Source organism: Camellia sinensis, chromosome 5 (assembly GCF_055761805.1).
Source record: "Camellia sinensis isolate YWXY chromosome 5, ASM5576180v1, whole genome shotgun sequence".
Lineage (NCBI taxonomy): Eukaryota > Viridiplantae > Streptophyta > Magnoliopsida > Ericales > Theaceae > Camellia > Camellia sinensis.
The window spans coordinates 26,138,403-26,160,506 of NC_138965.1; the positions used below are offsets into that span (position 1 = coordinate 26,138,403).

The following is a 22,104-nucleotide window of genomic DNA, read 5'->3' on the forward strand; positions in this document are numbered from 1 at the left end:
CACAATCAGCATACCTGCACTGACGTGATGTGAATACGGTTTGAACATGGAATTGCAAGCATAATTGTTGAAATTTGGGAATGAAACCACTAACAATGTAGTAGTTATCACCAAGGCAACACTTCGGAAGTTTTGTGCCGCACACCCCATATGGTGCGTAGTCTAAAAAAGTATGATTCAATGCGATTGAAGTTGTTGAGAACAGCGGAAGATTAAAACAAAAAATGTGATGGATGCAAGTATGCAAGGATATTCACAGCTGTAGGAGACGTATAGAGCTCCGCCAACATGAACTCAGAATACAATCAAAACACCTACACAAACGTACCAACACATTTTTATTCTTTGACTTACATGTAGCAAAATAGAGTGTCCTTTATATAGAACTGCATAGAAGCTTCTAGTTACATGAATCTCACACCCCTAAAAAACCTTTAAATATATTTGTGCATTTCCCTAAGAGATGATATATATGCCGCCCAACTAATAGAAAATTGTGGATTACAAATCCCAACAAAAGTTACGACTCAAATGCAATCACTGACCACATCTTGCTGTAATCCAACCACATTGACTTGGGAAAGTAATGACACAATATGGTCAGCATTGTAAACCAATCACATCAAGTCGTATTTTTAAGGGTGAGCACCACATACTGACCCTTTATTTATATCTTGACCCATCATAACCTCCTTTTGTTATATTTCTTTCCTGAATCTAACAAGTTATTCACAACTTAGCACAATCAGCCCCCTTCTCCGTTTCCTAAAAGGCCCAAATTGGTTTGTTGTCTATTCCTCAGAGTCACGGAAAAACCTACCATCCTGCACATAAAGAAAGAATTTCACCAAAAGTTTTCTTCTCCAATTGCCATTAAGATGACTTTCACACAGCAATGACCCACAAGAAGGTTACTAGGCCCCCTCACAATTCTATACCTAATCAGAACAATAACATAAGTGGACATATTCAATCACGAATTTTGAACTTTTAACTTACACAACATTTTAACAAACATTTTCCATTGTTAAAGCAATTTTACAGGATTGGCGAAATTATTAAACCAAGCTGATTCACAAGAGTTTGACTAACTACATAAACTCATCACCACCCCAATCCCTTGACTATTTTAGTATGAAACTCCATTGTTTACCAACCAAAAGTAAACAAGAAAACACTTGTCATAAAAAGACTATCATTTTCCATGGAAAGGATGATTTATAGAAAACCACTTCATCAATTTACAAATTCCACAAGTATCTACTCACAAATGACTCGTACAATCAGGTGCACACACCACATGCTATGGCTGAAGAAAGACTAAAACTAGTATGCAAAATCTATTTATAGAAAAAGTAAACGATAAACACTGCCTTTATATATAAATATTCCAGAAAGTACAGCAATAAAACAACAAAAAGAAAATAGTACTCTGAACAAACCTTTAAATATCAACACTTCCTCCTGCATTGTCGAAGTACATGGGTCCTCCAATGCTGCCACTAACACCTTCCATGAGAGCAAATCTCATGTCTTCAGATGGTTTCCAATGCCTCTTTCTCTGGTTTATGAACCAGTTGTTAATCTGCTTTTGGTCTAATCCAGTAAATTCTGACAACTTTGATTTCTCATCCTCCTGTACACCATAATTTATTCTTCGTATTTAGAGAACTGTGGAGAAAATTCTCAGAAATAAATGAAAGAAAGAGCACTGAAACTTCATCCAACTTTAAAGTCCAATTAAGAATTCGCGTTGAACCACTTACACAAACTTCCATATTACCTTTGTTTTTTTTTTGTTGGATAAGTGAAATGAAAGAAATTAATGACAAACTTTCATAGGACACATAATTTGTGCCAAAGGCACCAGCCAGTGTACAATTGGAATGTCTGCTGCTCAATAGATGTACACTAATTTGTTGACAAGGTCAACGGATGTTCCCAGTTCAGTTCAAGAATTGTAATTTTCATCTGTACACAAAATTAAATTGTCTTGCTTAAAGCTATATTAAAGTTTTTAATCCCATTTTCAACGTTGGAAAGACTACCATCACATCAAACCCAATGGTGGATGAGCTATAATTAATCTTGATTTCACCAGAATCATTGATATACAGGAAATTTATGAAAGTAGTGTTCAGTGATTTATTTGAAATATATAGGTTTAGGGGATTTGAGATTTAGTTAGGAGTAAATCTTTGTAACTACACTTGAGGGATCTCATTTGGCAACTGCCATCTTATTATGTATCATATAAATATGACACAAAAACAATAATAATAATAAAGGTCATAATTGAAATTACTGTGGGATATGGCCATCTGTAGTGCGTGTTCCACCAGTCCAGTAGCGCAATCCTTGCGTCCTTCGGTAGCTTTCCTTTCTTTCTTTTCTTCAAAAATTCCTTTCTCAGGCTGCTAAGATAGCCACTGTACTTGCGCAATAGCATTTCTTTCAGCTCCTGGTCACCTGGACGTGCAACAGAAGATTCTTGACTTTCAGCTGCTTCCACCTCCCCACAACTCAAATCCTCCTCTGAAGTACCAGCTCCTTCATCTGAAACACACAAGGGTATAGAAAGAAATGTCCAATTACATGCAGGTAACTCTTTAAGCACAGGTAACTAGATGCACACTGTATCAAGTATGCATTTGGAACCAAACTAAGAAAAAAAAGAATAAGCCAAACATACATGTCTGCTTCAGATTACAGAGTAAATTGTCCATGGCATTCAATTTTTTTAGGCCAAATTCTTTTTGAAGTGATCATATGAACTAGGATGGAGTTTCTCAAGAATACAATTTATTAACATTCTAGCTAGGAAGCATATTCTCGTTTCTTTTTTCCTTTAGAAAGACGCAAAGAATAGCACAAAGGTGAGAATGTGACATCTACAATCATTTATCATTACCTTTCAAGCCTTGTACCAAACGAAATTCATTCATGTATTTCACTATTTTCCATTGCTGACTCCACATAAATAGGATCCACATAAATAGGATTAGGATTAGGATTAGGATTAAGCCTAGTTCTTGTTGCAGATCGATCAACGTTTTATTAGTATTATTCACTTTACAACTTAACACAAGATTGCTTCTCTGCACTATAATGCAAAGCCTAACATAAACACATTCTAAATGAATAAAATTGTAGAACGGGAAAAGACTTCAATTAATCAAAAAATATGTTTCAGGGGCTCAAAAAGTGTACATGGAACACCCTTAAGAAATTGCATACAGAAGGCAAGACCATTTTATCAATCATAGGAAAAGCCTTTCCAAGACATGTAGCACTAACAAGGCGTAGATAGAAAGGAAAGACTTTTCCAGCATCATCCAGCCATTTGCCTTGAAGATACTATGAGAATATTATGTAACTATGGAAATATATCAATTAGGTTGATTGTGAATATTCGATTGTAGATTGATTGTATAGGTTCATTTCCTATTATAAATTAGGTTTAAGATAGCTATAAATATTGGTTGTAATCTTTGTATTACGTACAATTGAATATACAAATTTATTCAGAAACTTATATGGTATCAGAGCTATGTTCATAACCCTAACCGCTTGATTCATGAATTCTTCTTCTGGTTTCTAAATCACGAATTGATTGAGTTCTCTCTCTCTCGATTCACGATTATCCTGGTCGATTGAAGCTTTCTCTTCCTTGTTCCGTGTGGTTCGAAGTTCAGCGTCATCAGCTCACGTGGTTCATAATCGAATTGCATAAGTGGGATTTCCGGTTTGTCAAACTCGTTTAAAGCTTACATCTCTTTTTATGGTTCAGATTTCGCTCGCAACTCCCTCTCTCTAGGTCTGATCGCGATCACAAGTCTCTGACTCTCCAACCTGTCTTTGCCTCTGTGAAGTCGTAACATCATTTGGGTTCAGCTTTGGGGTCTCAGTCTCTGTTGTTCGCTATCTCTTAGGATTGTGTGTCGAGTGAAGGTCTCTGCTTCGTTGTTGGTATTGACGAAGCCCCCGCTCTCTTCGTCTTTGGTCTCATCTCTGTTCACAAAGCTCTCTCTGTTTGTATTGGTTCTCTGATCTAAGTCCATCAGGTTTTGTCCTTATTCCACGTTGACCACATCAGTACCAATGTGTGTATCATATTATGGTGGTTTAGTTTGGTTGTTTGGGATTATTATATGTTTTGACTCCTTAGTTCTTGGTTTATTACACTCGAACCCCTCACCTCTCTGGTTATTACGATGTGTTTGGTTTTTGACGAGTGTGCCTTTTACCATTAAAGGGGTCATTAGAAGTATCATTGTCCCAAGAAGGAATGTCTGTTTCAACCTCCCGTTGGTTCTATTATATCTGCTCCGATTGCTAATCTTGACCTGGCTTCCTTAAGTGCTCAGATTAGTCAGTTTTAACATATACTGTCTACCTCCTAGTCATCCCCGTGTGCCTTCATTGTTTCCTCTCTTCATTCAAGTTTGCTTGGGTCTTCTTCAGGTATTTCTTCGTCTGTTTGGTTTTTTGACTCTGGTGCCTCTCATCACATGACTCTTCATCTTTCCTTTCTTCAAAATTGCACTCCTCCTTCCTTTCCTATTATTGTCAATGCTGCTACTAGGTCAGGTATGTCTATTATATTTGTTGGATCTGTCCTACCGTCTCCTATGTCTGCTGTCTCTATTCCATCTATCATTTATGTTTCTCAGTTATCTGTCAGTTTATTATCTATCAGTTAGCTTGATGCCTCTAGTTTTGATGTTATCTTTTCTTCTTCTATTTGTTTTGCGCAGGATCGGATGTCTAAGCAACAGATTGGGACTGGCCGTAGAGTTGGAGACCTCTACATGATAGAGAGCTTGCATCTGCATATGTTAACCTCTTTGACTGCCTTTTCCTCTTTTCAGTTAGATTCTGTGTCTAATCCTTTCTACTTGTGGCATTCTAGATTAGGGCATTTGTCTGTTGATCGTTTACAGTCTTTACCTCAGTCTAGTATATTAGGTAAAGTTTCTCCTAGTGAACTTACTGAATGTCGAGGGTGTAAACTTGCCAAAATGACAGCCTTATCTTTTCATAAAAGTACTTCTACATCTGATACACCATTTTCTTTGATTTATACTGATGTTTGAGACCCTTTTCCTGTTCTCACCAAAAGGGGTTCTGCATACAATGTGTCATTTGTTGATGACTGCACCCGTTACACTTGGGTTTATCTTATGACTCATAAGTTTGACTTCTACCAGATATACAGAACTTTTCAATCTATGGTCACTACACAATTTAGGTCTACTATTAAATTGTTGTGGTTTGTTGGGCAGAGAATACTTTAAAACTGCATTCAGTGAATATTTAGCCAAATTGGATACCATTCACCAAACTTCTTGTACTGATACACCTGCCCAAAATGGTCGAGCTGAGCGTAAACACCGTCATATCCTTGAGACAGCTAGGTCTCTCCTTCTCTCTGCCTCCGTTCTAGCTACGTTTTGGGGTGAGGCAGTTCTTACTGCTGCTTTTCTTCTCAACTGTATGCCTACCTCCCTTCTTTCTGGTCAGTCTCCTTACAAGGCTCTGTTTTCTCAACTTCCTAATTACTCCCTCCTTCGTGTGTTTGGCTCTACTTGTTTTGTCCTTTTACCCCATAAAGATAGGACCAAACTTAGTGCCCGATTTGTCCTATGTGTCTTTTGGGTTATAATCTCACTCAGAAAGATTATCGCTGTTATGACCCTGTTCCATCGCTTTTATGTCTTCCGCCATGTTGCCTTTCTCGAATGTCTCCCTTACTTTTAGCTTCCTCCTCTCACCGCCCCAGTTTCCAAAGAGGATTATCCAGTTTCCAAAGAGGATTTGGTTCATATTGATCTGTTTCCTTCTAAGATCCCGTCTGATGAATACGTCTCCACAATTCCTCCTGAGCTTATTCCATCTTCTCTTCCTGCTTCACCTCTGGCTGCTTCTCCTCCTTCGGTTTCTTATTCTCCTCCGTTGTTAGTTTATTCTTATCGCAAGACTCCTTCTCCACCGGTTGTCTCTGCCCCTACTGCTGATCCTCCTTCTGATGACTCTAATCCTGCTGCACACTAATATCCTACTCGAGCGCATCATTCTCCAAACAGGTTGGATTGATCTAATACATGTTTTTTTGTTTCCTATCGTACTTTTTTGTCCTTCTTTTTTAGAACCTCAGTCTTATAAGGAGGCCTGTCAAGATCCCCATTAGATTCAAGCTATTGAGGATGAGTTGTCTACTTTACAGAAAACTAGTACTTGGGAGTTGGTTCCTTTGCCAGTTGGTAAGAATATGATTGGTTGCAAATGGGTCTATAAAGTCAAGACTCATTCTGATGGTTCTTTTGAGCGCTACAAAGCTCGTCTGGTTGCCAAAGGTTTCTCACAGGAGTATAGTATTGATTATGAGGAGACCTTTGCTCCAGTTGTCAATATGACTACTGTCCGTACTTTGATCTATATCGCTGCTGTTCGTTCTTGGCCTCTTTATCACATGGATGTTAGAAATGCTTTTCTTAATAACCATCTCACCAAGGAGGTTTACATGCGTCCTCCCCTTAGCCATCACCATTTATCTGGACAAGTTTGTTGCCTTCGACGTGCTCTATATGGTCTAAAACAGTCTCCTCATGCTTGGTATGATCGCTTTCAGACTGTTGTTACTGCGCTTGGGTTTCATCCTTGTACACAAGACTCTGCTTTGTTTCTTCTCTACACCTCTGCTGGATTTGTTTCCTTATTACTGTATGTGGATGATATGATCATCACTGGCTCTGACTTTTCTGCTATCTCTGAGATCAAGCAGCATCTTTTTTGCACTTTTGAAATGAAGGATATAGGCCCCTTGCGGTATTTTTCTTGATATTAAGATAACTTCTTCTCCCAAGGGCTACTTTCTCTCTCAAGCCAAGTATGCAAATGAAGTTATTCATCATGCTGGTCTTACTGACACTAAGCTTTCTAATAACCCCATTGAGTTTAATGTGAAGCTCACCCCTACTGATGGTGTTCTTCTAGATGATCCTACTTTATATCAAGAGCTCGTGGATTGCTTAGTCTATCTAACGGTTACGTGCTCCGATCTTGCCTATGTTGTTTATATGATTATCAGTTCGTTTCTGCTCCTCATTCTACACATTGGGTTGCTTTGGCTTGGATTTTTCTCTATCTTCAGAGTACTATATTTCAGAGTTTATTGTTGTCTTCTACTTCCTCTTTGGACTTGGTAGCTTATGTTGATTCTGATTGGCCTGGTGATATCACTGATTGTAAATCTACTTCTGGCTTCTGCATGTTTCTTGGTGATGCCTTGATTTCTTAGAAAAGCAAGAAATAGACTATTGTTGTGTGTTCCACTGCCGAGGTTGAGTAATGTGCTATAGCTCATGCCACTGTTGAGATTGTTTGGCTTCGTTGTCTCTTGACTGATTTAGGTGTCCCTTAGTCTTCTCTAACCTCCCTTTACTGTGACAACCGCAGTGATATTCAAATTGCACATAACACTATCTTCGGGGTACTATATTTCAGAGTTTACTGTTGTCTTCTACTTCCTCTTTAGACTTGGCAGCTTATGTTGATTCTGATTGGGCTGGTGATTTCACTGATCGCAAGTCTACTTCTGGCTTCTGCATGTTTCTTGGTGATTCCTTGATTTCTTAGAAGAGCAAGAAATAGACTGTTGTTGCGTGTTCCACTGCTGAGGTTGAGTAACGTGCTATGGCTCATGCCACTTCTGAGATTATTTGGCTTCGTTGTCTCTTGACTAATTTAGGTGTCCCTTAGTCTTCTCTAACCTCCCTTTACTGTGACAACCGCAGTGATATTCAAATTGCACATAACACTATCTTTCATGAGCGGACGAAGCACATTGAAATTGATTGTCATTTTGTACGTCAGCATCTGCAGTCTGGTTCCATCTCGTTTCCTTTCGTCTCTTCGGCATTGTAACTTGTTGATTTCTTTACGAAAACTCACACTACTGCTCGATTTCAGTTTCTTCTTAGTAAACTCTCAGCGTTTTCTACTAAAACACCTTGAGTTTGAGTGGAAGGGGGTGAGAATATTATGTAATTATGGAAATATATCAAGTAGGTTGATTATGAATATTCGATTGATTGTATAGGATTATTTCCTATTATAGATTAGGTTTAGGATTGTTATAAATATTTGTTGTAATCTTTGTATTACGAACAATTGAATATACAAGTTTATTCAGAAACTTACAAACAACTGCTTTGTTTAATTTATGAACTGATATATATTTATGCTCTGGTTTGTTTAAGTTTCACAGAAGCAGATAAAACAACCTCAAAACACCTGTAATTTTTGGATCCGCAAATGATTGCATATTTAATGTTGGAGTAAAAATCACTCGCCTACTAGTAATGAGCCCAAAATTAGTATGGCAGAAGGAAACCTATGCTTTTAAGGTATATATGTGACAACAAAAAGGTAGGTTTTAGGGTTGATTAAATAGGGAAAAAGAATAAAATTTGGGGCTGATCAGTTTCAGCTAAGGAATTAGGTAGGATGAGAGTTGAGTGCAAACAAATCTGGTTGGACTATTAAAGTGCAGAAAATTCAGCAATGGAAGGACGTGGAGAAGATAGTTTTAGGAGTCACTCTTAGAGGCCACAAGCATCACACATTCTCAAAAGAAGCATATTTGCTGGAAATAATTCTACCAAAACTATTCTATATAATAATTCAATTAAATGCACTACATGACTTTATATAAATTCATTTACCAACTAGAAATTTCTAAATAATAATAAATAAATAAAACTACTAAACTTTTGGCTTCTAAAACCTACATAAAACTAAATAAGACCCACAAATAAAACTGAATTACATAACTTGACCCACATGACAACCTTTGGGTGACCCCAGCAAATAACCAAAATACCTCTAAATTATAAAATTAAACAAATCATATACAAAAATTGAACAGATAAGACTACTAAGGTTAGAGACATGATTATACTTGGTTTCAATGATCTCAATTGAATGTGGCTTGAAATTAATGAATTACCAAACTAGAATGCTTCCTTAATTTTGGTTTTCCTTGCTCTTCTAGGGAACTGCATCATTCTCTCCTGTGGTTGAAGAAAACTTGACCTCAATTTTTTAAATATTAACTATAAGAATCTGCAAGCTTTTGCAATTGTATTCATGTGGCTTAAAATCAAAATCTTCTAGGTGATGTCATCTTTTCTTCTTCATTGGACATAGTAATGAAAATAATGATATAACTGCTGATGCAGGGATGGTTGACGGAAAGGTAATGGGATGAACACTCAACACACATAGAACAACTACAAATTTGAAAAAAAGAGATTCTCTCACAATATTATTAATTCTCCAAAATCAACTGATTTGCCCTAAGGTGTGCATGCCAATTTAAATTAGAGGAAGCATAAACCACAAAGGAAAACCAAATCTCAGGCTTATTACTTGCTAATCAAGCAGATACCAAATAAAATAAAAAATTAAGATCTGAGTTAGGGTCAAATTCAGATGCCATGATGAAAAATAAATATATTGGACAAATCCTAAGGAGAATTAGATTCATTTATACCAAGTTATAGATGAATCATATATTTTCAAAAACGAAAAAATCACGAAATTAATGGCCTAAACTTTGGAATTCCCCCAAATCCATTGTAGGCCATGGTGAAGTGATGGGTCTTGGATGTCATGACATTGCCCATGTCTCAACCAAATTTCACACCATTCCGAGCATGTGCCTTCTTGCCTCTCGTAGTACCTTTTGCCTTTGCTTTGCTTGTTCATAAGTTCCAGGACTCTATGGTCAAACACAGCATCATTAACCTTTTCAATTATGTCACTAAATTTGTGTGGAATAACAGTCAATTGGTGTAAAAAGCACATTGTTGAATAGATCTTGTTATGACGGAACAAACAAAAATGAGAAATTGAAACAAAACAATTATACAAGAACATGAAAATATATTTGGTTCAGATATAAGCCTAAGTCTACAAAGGAGAAATTACAAAGAGCGGTTGTTTCTCTCAAAGCCGTCTGTAACTAGAGTTTTATTCTAATCTCATAACCTGATCCCAGAAATAACCTATATTATACACTAAGACTTGAGTATAACAAGTACCTCGCCTTTTGCCCGTTAATTGGGTTGTGCGGGTCACTAATGAGTCATAAGCACAAATTGGGTGGACCACGAAACACCCACAACAAAATCAATTTTAATGAAGCCTTATTTGATATTCCAGCAACAACCACTTGATCCTTTTCTTTTAAACTATTTTCCCGCACAAGGTCATCTTTTTATTCACTTTCTAATACTCCAAACTTGATAAATAATTCCTTACAATTTCTTATATAATGAATCATACGCATTTCACCTTGCCAAGGGTACACAATTATTTAAGAAAATCATCTTGAAGATCTCTTGGAAGAATTTATTCTTTAAGAAGCGCCTGTTAAGATTTAATTAAGTTTTTATTTTAATAAATACTATTATCTATAGCTAGGAGATTGGTATTACCTAGTCTATAGGAGAATCCCTAGTTTGTAGGAGTCATGGTTGGTGTATAACCAATTCATGTAATCAAGGGTTTAGTTCCACAAAATCTACCAAGGGATTGTTTGTTATAGCTTTTGGGGGTTGATTATAGCTTATTTTGATTTGGGAGCCTGTGCCAGATTATTTGGTGTAGCTTCTGCTTATAGCTTATTAGGCAGAAATAGCTTAAATAAGCCCAAAAAAGCTAATTATTTGAAAGCTGGGGTAGGAGTGCTTTTAACTTCTGCTTTCTGACTATCAGCTTTTAACTTAAAAAAAGCTCCACCAAACAGGACCTAAGTGACATTGTGGTTGCTTGCAGATGTAACTTTGCTGCTCTTACTTAAGTTGTCTTCCTTCATTCAATTCAATTCAATAATTTAGTTTGATGCCTTCAGCCATATTGTTATTGTTTTAACACTTCAGCAATTATTCATAGAATCACTTTTCTCCAGCATCTAAATAAATAAATTCCCAAACAACCAGTAGCTTTTGTCTCTTGCAGCAGCAAGCATTCATGACGACTGACAAATCAGCAAAGAATTTTGTCCAGCCAGCCATACCTCGCTTTGATGGTCATTATGATCATTGGAGCATGTTGGTGGAAAATTTCCTAGGGTCCAAAGAGTATTGAGATCTTGTGGAAACGGGATTTGTCGAGGCAGCAGGAGCAGTACTGACGCAGCCACAACAAAAGAAACTTGATAGCTGAAAGATATAAAGGTGAAGAACTACTTGTTCCATGCTATTGATCATGCAATTTGGAGACCATTCTCCAAAAGGATACATCAAAAACATTTGGGACTCCATGAAGAAAAAGTACCAGGGCTCAGCAAGAGTGAAGTGGGCACAACTTCAAGCCATAAGAAGAGATTTTGAGACTCTTCAAATGAAAAATGGAGAATCAGTTACTGATTATTTTGGAAGAGTTATGGGGATAACAAACAAAATGCTAATCCATGGTGATAAGATTAAAGATGGTGCTGTTGTTGAGAAGATTCTGAGATTTATGGCTCCAAAATTCGATTATATTGTATGATCTATTGAAGAGTCTAATGACGCTGATGAAATGTCAATTGATGAGCTACAAAGCTCCTTGCTGGTCCATGAACAGAGGCTGAATCGATGCACCTCAAAAGAACAAGCTTTGAAAGCTTCTACCTTTGCTGAATCCACAAGCTCAAGAGGAAGAGAATGAGGTAGAGGTAGAGGTAGAGGTAGAGGTAGAGGACGTGGAAGAAGTGCTCGAGGCAACCGAGATGGAATCAGACAACGCGAGTATTTCAGAAGAGATGATGATCACTCCCAGTTTTAAAATAAAAGAAGAGGACAGGTGGACAAGTTCAAGATTGAGTGCTATAGGTGTGGAAATCATGGACATTACGGCAACGACTGCTACACAAAGATGCCAAAAGACAAAGAAAAAGGAGAGAGGTCAAACTTTGTTGAGAAAAGGGAAGAAGAAACACTTTTGATGGCCTTTCATGCCAAGGACGACCCTGAGCTTGATGTATAGTATGTCGAGACAGGTTGCAGCAATCATATGAGTGCTAGTAAGTCTTCTTTCTTATCTTTAAATGAAGGCTTTCATACAACTATAAGTTTTGGTGATTGTTCTACCATAAATGTAATAGGAAAGGGAGATATTCAGATTAGAACTAAGAATAATTTTGTTGAAACAATTTTGAACGTTTTTTATGTTCCTAATCTGAAAACTAATCTGTTGAGTGCTGGCCAATTGCAAGATAAGGGTTACATTATAACAATTCAGAAAGGAGCATGTGAGATATATGATCTAGCAAGGGGTGTTTGTTGAGATGACACCAAATAGGTTGTTTCGGCTGAAAATCAAGATTGTTCAGGCTTGTTTGTTGACCAAGGAGAATGATCCATCATGGCTTTGGTATTTTCGCTATGGCCATTTGATCTTTAATGGACTGAAAACACTTCATCAAAAGCAGATGATGACAAGCCTCCCTATGATCACTGCTCCTCCAAAGTCTGTGAAGAGTGTGTTGTTGGTAAGCAACATTGTGATCATTTTCCAAAAGGGAAGGCAAGGAGAGCTACAAAAACGCTGGAGCTGGTCCATTCCAATATTTATGGACTCATAAATCCGACATCCAATGGTAATAAGAGGTACCTTATTACATTCATTGATGATTTTAGTCAGAAAACATGGGTATATTTTTTGCAGCAAAAATCTGAAGCTTTTTCTGCATTTAAAAGTTACAAGGCCCTGGTTGAGAAAGAAGCTGGGAGAGTTATTCAAACTCTTCGAACCGATCGTGGTGGAGAATACAACTCACGAGAATTTGCAAATCTTTGTGAGGACCAAGGAATCAAAAGGCAACTGACTGCAGCCTATACACCACAGAAAAATGGTGTCCGAGAGGAAAAATCGTACAATCTTAAACATGGTGCGAAATATGTTGGCAAGGAGAAGCGTTCCAAGGAGTTTTTGTCCTGAAGCAATCAATTGGGGCATTCACTTATTGAATAGAAGTCCCACACTAGCTGTCCGAAACATGACACCCGAAGAAGCATGGGCTGGGTGCAAACCATTCGTTGATCATTTCAGAATTTTCGGATGTATAGCATATGCTCACATTCCCGATGAAAAAAGGAAGTTGTATAATCCCATCACCAAGAAGATCGTTATCAGCGGGGATGTGGTTTTTGATGAAGAAAAGCTGTGGGATTGGACTGGAAAAGGCAAGGAACTGAAGCAAATTCCAATTGATTTTGATGATGCAGAGAATAGGATTGAAACGCAGCAGCAGTCCTTTGATGATGTAAAAATTTATGTATTATTGATTGATTTATGTTGTTGTATCTGTCTATTACAAATGGTTCCTTATATAGATGTAGGTGTAGTGGAGTAGGTAGTGGTAGGTGAGGAGTAGGTGAGTGTGTGGTAGGTGATGGTAAATTTTAACAGCCCCCCGCAAACTCAAGGCGGATAGAAACTAATCAACTTGAGTTTGGAGAGAGTAACAAAACAAGAAAATACATAAAAATAAAAGAGGATAGGAGACACTGTATGGTCGTGTCAGACCATTGGTGAAGGCACTGGATGGTGGTGTCATAACGTTGTAGAAGGCACTGGATGGTGGTGTCATAACGTTGTAGAAGACACTGTATGGAGGTGTCATAACGTTGTAGAGGACACTGTATGGTGGTGTCAGACCGATGTAGAAGACAGTTTATGGGGTCATATCGGACCGTTGTAGCAGACAATGTTGTGACAGTTTACGGAGTCTTGCTGGACCCTTGTAGAAACTAACCGGAATCAATGTCGGGACAGTTTACAGAGTCTTGTCGGACCCATGAAGGAACTAACCGGAATCAATGTCGGGACAGTTTACAGAGTCTTGTCGGACCCATGAAGGAGCTAACCAGAATCAATGTCGGGACAGTTTACAGAGTCTTGTCGGACCCTTGAAAGAGCTAACCAGAATCAATGTCGGGACAGTTTACAGAGTCTTGTCGGACCCTTAAAAAATACACTGTATGATGGTGTATATAGGCTGCCCAAATATATATATATATATGGATATATATAGGGAGCCCTCAAAAGTCGCGCCCTCAAAAGGCGCGCCCACTTCCTCAAAAGGCGTGCCTGACAGAAAGCGTCGAGTCATCAAAAGGTGAGCCGGAGACGCGGCGAGGCACGTGAGCGACAGAGTGGCGTGTCGGCCTCGGCTATTTAACCAAGGTTGAGGCGGAGGCTGTGCAAACCAGTCTGAAACCGCCGAAAATCCTTTGAAAAAAAAAAAACTCTTCCGTTTCTGAGAAAGAGATTCTGGAACACTCTGTTGCCATTCTGTAACCAACCGTTCTCTAAAACACTCAGCAACCCATAACATGGCCTCGTCTTCCCGTTCAGCTACCCAGAATATGGCCTCTTCGTCCCGTGGTCTGCTCACTCTTTTTCCCGACCTCAACGAGTCAACAAGAGAGATAACTGGTGCGGTGGCCAGTGAACCTCAACCAAGCGCCTCTGGTTTTGCTCCGTTGAACTTTCCGATACGGTCTGTGGAGCAAAAAATGGCGGTGCAAACTGATATTGAGACCAATCAGTATACTTTGAAGTCATGCGTGGAAACCATGACTGCGGTCACAAATTTGTCGCACTGGCTGCAGAGCAGGACAAATGAGGTGCAACAGTTAAACTCCCAGCTGGCTCTGCTCCAACGCATGTATAAGGATGCGCGAGCAGAGATAAGTGTGCTAAAGGCAGAAAACAAGGAGCTGAAGCGGAAGGCCACCGTGATGTTTCGATTTGGAGGGCCGCCATATGCTGCAGTGGAGGAGCAGGGAGTAGTGATCATGCCCAGTGGAGTGGGAAACACGGAGGCAACACCGGCAAGGGCCGCCCAAGATGGAGGCAAGAAGAAAAGACTGGCGGCAGAGTAGAGAAGAAAAATCCCGCCTGTGGATGAAGTTGTTGGTTTTTTTTTTTTTTTTTTTTTTTTTTTTTTTTGGTGTTAAAGTGTGATCGGGGTTGTTCCCTGAGATGAATAAAATATGATTGGTTGGTGTTTGGTATTTTTTTTTATTATTTTTATTTATTTATTTATTTTTTATCTTTCTCTTTTCTTTTTTTTTTATCTTTCTTTTTTGTTTTATCAATGTTTCATTATTATACAATAAAATAAAATAAAATAAAATAAAAGTAGGAATAGAGAAAATATATATATAGATATATATATTAAAATAAAAGAAAAGTGTGAAATAGCGTGGATAGAACCAGCACACGGTTTTGGTTTTAGGATTCATTATTTTAAGATATATATAGATATTAAAATAAAAGAAAAGATGGGTGGTCAATAATAAAATAAAAGAAAGGAAAAGAGGGGGACAAAAGTTGATGGATAGTTGGATGAAGAGAAAGTTGTCTTCTTCCTTTTTTTTTATTTTTTTTATTTTGTTTGCCATCTTTTCTGTCTCACGAGGAACATCAGCTTTTGCAGAAAATGAAGAAGCTAATGACCCAGCAGGTCTTGTTATGAACTTCGAAAAAGATTCAAGTCCTCAAGCTGAAGACATCATCAAAGAACAAGGTAAGCTTCTCTACAAGCGCCACAAGAGCACGGCTGTCTCTTGGTTCAGAAACATCTTCCATGACTGTGCTGTTCAGTCATGTGATGCTTTACTACTGCTGGACTCAACAAGGAGCTTATCTGAGAAGGAGACTGACAGGAGCTTTGGACTAAGGAACTTGAGGTACCTTGACACCATCAAAGAAGCTGTGGATAGAGAGTGCGAAGATGGTGATGTTGTGGGTGTTTACTGTGGCTTCGAGGGTTGGTAAGAGGAGGAGGGCGACCGACAATACTAGGGAATACAGCCCTTGGAGCAGCATCTCCGGCAAATCCAGCCTTAACCATTCCAGTTCCATTATTACAGACGAGTTCGACTTCGCCGCCGTTGTTGGTGGAGAGAGATAGACCCATCAAGAAGAGGACTGGCATCGCCACCAACACTACCACCTTTAACAGTGATGGCATGGCCGAAAGTTATATGGGTTGTTGGAAGAGGAGGACTACTAACGTGGGCTACAAAGCAAGACACAGAGAGAGATGAAGCTGGGTGGGTATGTAGAGGTCCGGCGGGCGGCCAAGGCGAGACTGCCGCCCGCCGGTGAAGCAGAATTACTAACTTCTTAACCTCGCTCTGATACCATGTAAAAATTTATGTATTATTGATTGATTTATGTTGTTGTATCTGTCTATTACAAATGGTTCCTTATATAGATGTAGGTGTAGTGGAGTAGGTAGTGGTAGGTGAGGAGTAGGTGAGTGTAGTAGGTGAGTGTGTGGTAGGTGATGGTAAGTGTGTGGTAGGTGATGGTAAATTTTAACAGATGAACATATGCCCAGTTCTTCAGTGAAAACACCAACAAATGAGCAGCCGCCTAAGAATCAACGTCAAAGGAAAAGACCAGCTTGGATGATTGACTATGTAAGTGGGGATGAACTCTTTGATGATGATATTACTGCTCACTTTGCATTGTTTGCAAATTTTGATCCAATCACATTTGAGGAAGCAGTCAAGGACGCTAAATGGCAAAAGGCAATGAATGTTGTGATCAAATCCATAGAGAGAAAAATAATACATGGGAGCTGACTGACCTGCCAAAAGGACAAAAAACTATTGGTGTGAAATGGGTTTTTAAAACCAAGTTGAATGAGAAGGGTGAGATAGACAAGCACAAGGCTCGTCTAGCGGCAAAGGGATACAAGCAAGAGTATGGTGTTGATTACAAAGAAGTGTTTGCTCAAGTTGCAAGGCTAGACACAATTCGATTGGTAATCTCTTTAGCTGCTCAAAACTCTTGGCCTATTTTTGAATTAGATAAAGTCCGCATTTTTACATGGTAAATTGGAAGAACAAATATATGTAGATCAACCTCCAAGCTATGTGCAACAAGGCAATGAAGAGAAGGTCTATAGATTGAATAAGGCACTCTATGGGTTGAAGCAAGCACCACGAGCTTGGTACAGTCGCATGGATGCTTACTTTGTCAAGCAAGGCTTCCAAAAGTGCCCATATGAACATACATTGTACATTAAGGTTGATGATGAAGGTAAAACTCATCATGTGTTTATAGGTTGATGATCAGATTTACACAGGAAGTGGTGTTGATGTGTGTGATAATTTTGGAAGGCAATGAGGAATGAGTTTGATAGGTGGACTGATTTAGGACTGATGCACTAATTTGTTGGCATAGAAGTAGTACAATCAGCAGCTGGTAATTTTGATTCTCAAAAGAAATATGTCCAGGAAGTTTTGGAGAGGTTTCAAATGCTGAAATGCAATCCAGTTGGAACACCAACTGAAATAGGACTAAAGCTGACTAGAGATACTGATGGAGAAAGAATTGACAACACATTTTTCAAGCAAATTGTTGGAAGTTCGATGTATCTAACTTCAACAAGGCCTGACATCATGCACGCTGTTAGCTTAATTAGTCACTATATGGAGAATCCCACTGAGATGCATCTCAAGGCAACAAAAAGAATATTTCGATACTTAAAGGGCACATCTGATTTTGGAATTCTTTACAAAAGGGGTGAAAAACAAAGTTTCTTTGGTTTTACTGACAGTGATTATGCAGGTGATATTGATGATCGAAAGAGCACTTCTAGTAATGTGTTCTTAATGAGCTCAGGTGCTGTTTCATGATCATCAAAGAAGCAGCATATTGTGACACTTTCGACAACTGAAGCAGAGTTTGTGGCTGCTGCTTCGTGTTCCTGTCAAGCTATTGGGCTGAGAAGAATGCTTGAAGTCCTTGGTCATCAGCAGCAAGGCCCAACAACAATATTTTGTGATAATGTTTCTGCCATTAAGCTTTGCAGAAATCCAGTTATGCATGGGAAAAGCAAGCATATAGATGTTCATTATCATTTCTTGCGTGATCTTTGCAAAGATGGTGTGATTGAGTTAGAGTTTTGCAAGAGTGGAGATCAAGCAGCTGATATCTTAACCAAACCTCTCAAACAACCAGTGTTCGAGAAGCTCAGAAGCATACTTGGAGTTTGTTCATCAGCAGAAGCTGGTTGCATTGTTGCTGATACACAAAAAAGAGATGCTGAAATGATGTTTGAATTCTGTACTGTTTTCTGCAGAAATCAGTTTAAGGGAGGGTGTTAAGATTTAATTTTAAGTTTTTATTTTAATAAATACTATTATCTATAGCTAGGATATTGGTATTACCTAGTCTATAGGAGAATCCCTAGTTTGCAAGAGTCATGGTTGGTGTGTATAACCAATTCATGTAATCAAGGGTTTAGTTCCACAAAATCTGCTAAGTGACATCATGGTTGCTTGCAGATGTAGCTTTGCTGCTCTTATTTAAGTTGTATTCCTTCATTCAATTCAATTCAATAAAATTAGCTTGAAGCTTTCAGCCATATTGTTATTGTTTTAACACTTCAGCAATTATTCATAGAATAAGTTTTCTCCAACAGCGCCATACCCTCTTCCCAAGTAAATCTACTTGTATAGGACGAGTACGGGATTACTAAACTGATGTAGGATGAATTCCGGATTACTCTCCTAATTAATGAGCCAGAATTAATATATTATAGTAGATATCGTAGGCTTTTAAAGTTGGTTTTAATTGGGTTTTGTGACTAAAAAAGGTGGAAAAAAAGATGAATTCATTTAATTTAACTAAACATATAGTCCTTGACAAAGGAGAACGGAAAGAAGGATTCACATAGCTAACCTCACTTGAGTGGGACACAAAAGCTTAGTTTGGTTGGGTTATGGATGTGGTGTTCAATGAGTTTATCAAGTATAAGGCTAGACTTGATGACAAGACTGAGAAACCTGACATGATTGAGCTCAAAGAGATTTTTAGTAAAAAAATGTTGGAATCTCAAAGTAGCAAGGCACATTTGACACCTATGTTATATGGAGTCTTCTATTTCTCCCAAAGTAACCGTGTCCCTCAAATGTGACAAGGATAAGGGTGATACGTGTCTGAATACGTACCCAATTCAGACAAATGTGTGAAGAATAAAAAACCCGCATTTGCTAAAAATGAACCATTTATAACATAGACAAGCGATAAAAATTCCAAATTTTTTTCCTAACCTTATTCAATTTTAAGTGCAGTTTTACATAATTTGCAACATCTTATACAAGAATATTATATAATATGTAATATTTATGTGTGTCCACTATCCATAACGAGTCCCTGTAACATATCCTATTTTGGATACATATCCCAATATCCTAAGATTTACATTTATGAAGTTCTGACACTTTGACACGCACCCGTATCCAAATACTCATACCTGAGTCCATGTAACATAGGTTGACGCCACATACAAAGGTACAAGCCCCTTGTCTTGTATAGAATCAAAGGAAGTGATTAAACCTGTAGTTTAATAGTCACTTTGATTTATCATTGACAGACAATGGTGAACCACAGTGTCATAAGGAGAGAAAAGTTTGAAAAGTAGAATTTAAGAGTGTTGGCAATTTCCGTACGACAAAACTTGGGTCTTGGCAATGTGTTGTAACGGGACTTGATAAACTAGATATAGTGTTGAGATGAAGCCTATCAAAGGAAATTGGTACAATTGTTCAAAGGAAAATCTACATTGCACATTAAGTGGGCTTATTGGTTGAAGAGAGAATCCAATGACATGAAACAATACGAGGAATTGTTGGTCGTGAAAAGATTCTCATATAGGATCTAACATAGATAGTGTTAGCAATTTCCATATGACAAGACTTAGGTCATGGGAATGTGCTGCAACAGGGTTTAGTAGACTAGATAGAGTGCTGAGAATGTTCCACGTTGAAGAATCAAATCAGTAGTCGTAGGCATTGTTCATAGGGCTATGCAAAATATTGCCCAATTCACTCCATACCGTGCAGTTTGAGAGAGTCAGTGGTGTGGGTTGGGCAAGTTGAAGCATTTTCAAGGTGGGTCAGTTTGGATGCAGAACAAAAAAATCCAAACCGCCTTACAATTTTGTGCACCCCCACAAACCAAATCAACTCTATAATAAAATACCGTCTCTCAAAAGTTAGAACAAACCCACATTATGTTTGATACAACACAGCCATATACCAGATCAAATCCAACAAAGCCCAACAATGCCATTTCCACTGCCACCCACCACTATCCAATGTTCATTGTTGCTGCTCGCCACTGCCTTCCAACAACCAAGGTAATCTCTCTCCTCTTAGATCTTATCTCACCTCCCTCCCTATTTAATTTGTAATTCCCCTCACCCTCACGACTCACCACACCAACGGTCACGGCTTCCACCATCTTTGTCACTGTCGACCATCTCTCTCTCTCCCTCTCTCTCACAACTATGTAACACTCGTCCCTTTCATTTCTTGTTATAAATCTTTGGAAAATATGAAAAGTGAAATGACAGCTACGCTTAGCTAGAGCAACTACATGTGGGTTTGATACAAAATACAAAATCAATCTCAATGTAAGCTCTTTGTGAGGGTTTTTCCCCCCTCCTCTGTGGAGGCTAGGATTCTTCTTCCTATGGAAGTTTGTTACATCTTTTATATTACAAATTTTAATGGCTACACTTTTATTTTAATTGGGCCTTAGAAGTGTATAGAGCAATCCATCCAACCCACCGAGTAAAAACCGCCAAAATCAACCCCCTAGTTTTGAGTTTGTGTGGTTCAGTAGGGAATATGAAAATTTTCAAACCACCAAGCGCGATTTGGTGCAATAATTGCTTTAAATTCTTCGTTACCCTCACATCTATATTTGCACTTCATATAAAATATTTTCTTAGAGACACTTCCTATTTCAAGTATAAAAATTTTAGTATTGTTACCTTAGATGAGCATTAACATTGATCTTAGGGTGTCTTCCAAGAAAAATTGATGAGTTTACACACTTCCATATGCAAGGATTTGATCTAGGATTGTTAAGCAATCGATCTCTAGAAAAGGATTGCTAAGTGATAGCTAAACAATTGATCCCTGGCAAGTGATTGATAAAGGATTGCTTAATGATTGATCCCAAGCAAGGATTGCTAAGCAATCAATCACCAACATGCGCCAAAATGTCATTTTTACACCAGTAAGAAAAAGGTGTAATTTGACTTGTTTTAGGTTTCTAATCCCCATTCTCTTATAAAAAGGACCCTAATACATTTTTAAGGTTCGAGTCTAATATTTTTAGCAGCCATAACGCTGTGTTTGGTTGGAGAATTTGGGAAGCAATTTGGAAAGAGAAAGGGAAAAGGTAGATGAAATGTGAATAAAATATATCTACATTTCACCTAATTTCACACACCTTTTCTCTTTCCTTTTCCAAATCCCTTTTCTAATCCCCCAACCAAAAACAGCGTGGGTTTTTGAGTTTTTGATGTGGAGTTTTTGATGTGGTACACAGTAGGAAAAAGAGAAGAGAATAAGGAGAAGAGAAGGAAAAGAGGGTCACAACCTTCAATACTCTATTATTCGAAATCTAACTATTACAGTGCAAAAACCTAATACTTATAGGGCTAAAACCCTAATTCAAAATAGTAAATTGAATCCTACTATTATTGGAAACTTAAATCCTAATATAATAAGAAACTAATTATTGTTAATATCCTAAAATAAAATAAATAACCATATGTATTAAAAATAAAATTATGAAATAAATTAAATCTTCATGGTGCACACACATTTCGCATCAATTTCGAGTGCTATACAATCTATGCATTTTTAGGAAAATTTTCAAGTTTGTCATTAAAAAAAACCTTCATACTTGCATTGCACTTCATCATCTACATGGCTGTTTGGGTAAGCAGAGCCGTTGGAGTATGACTATTGAGGTGAGAAGCTTTGTGGTAGACCAGCAAATCAAAGGGGGCAGACCAGGGTCAGTCAAGCTCATAGATCGTGGAGAGAATTTCGGAGTTGGGATTGTAATTTTCATCCCATCGAGAGTTTTCCATGTTAAACCACTACATCTACTTATAGCTTTGATTAATTATGTGATATATCTTGAAATTGAATGTTTAATTGGTTGGTAATCTTGAAAATAAAAATAAAATTTAGTGATTGATCTTATTCACCACCCTCTAGGCAC

The 22,104-nt window shown here is 38.0% G+C and overlaps 1 protein-coding gene across 2 annotated transcripts in view; it reads right to left on the reverse strand.

The window, feature by feature from the left end:
* Positions 1–22,104, reverse strand: part of LOC114297414 (homeobox protein knotted-1-like 1) — a 36,394-nt gene that overhangs the window by 937 nt on the left and 13,353 nt on the right. For both annotated transcript variants that reach the window (XM_082868434.1, XM_082868435.1), the window contains exons 5-6: positions 2,306–2,556; positions 1,443–1,636 (exon numbers count right to left, since the gene is read on the reverse strand). In XM_082868434.1, the coding sequence (XP_082724560.1) occupies positions 1,445–1,636; positions 2,306–2,556 (443 nt within the window). In that variant the 3' untranslated portion in view covers positions 1,443–1,444. The remainder of the gene's footprint in view (positions 1–1,442; positions 1,637–2,305; positions 2,557–22,104) is intronic.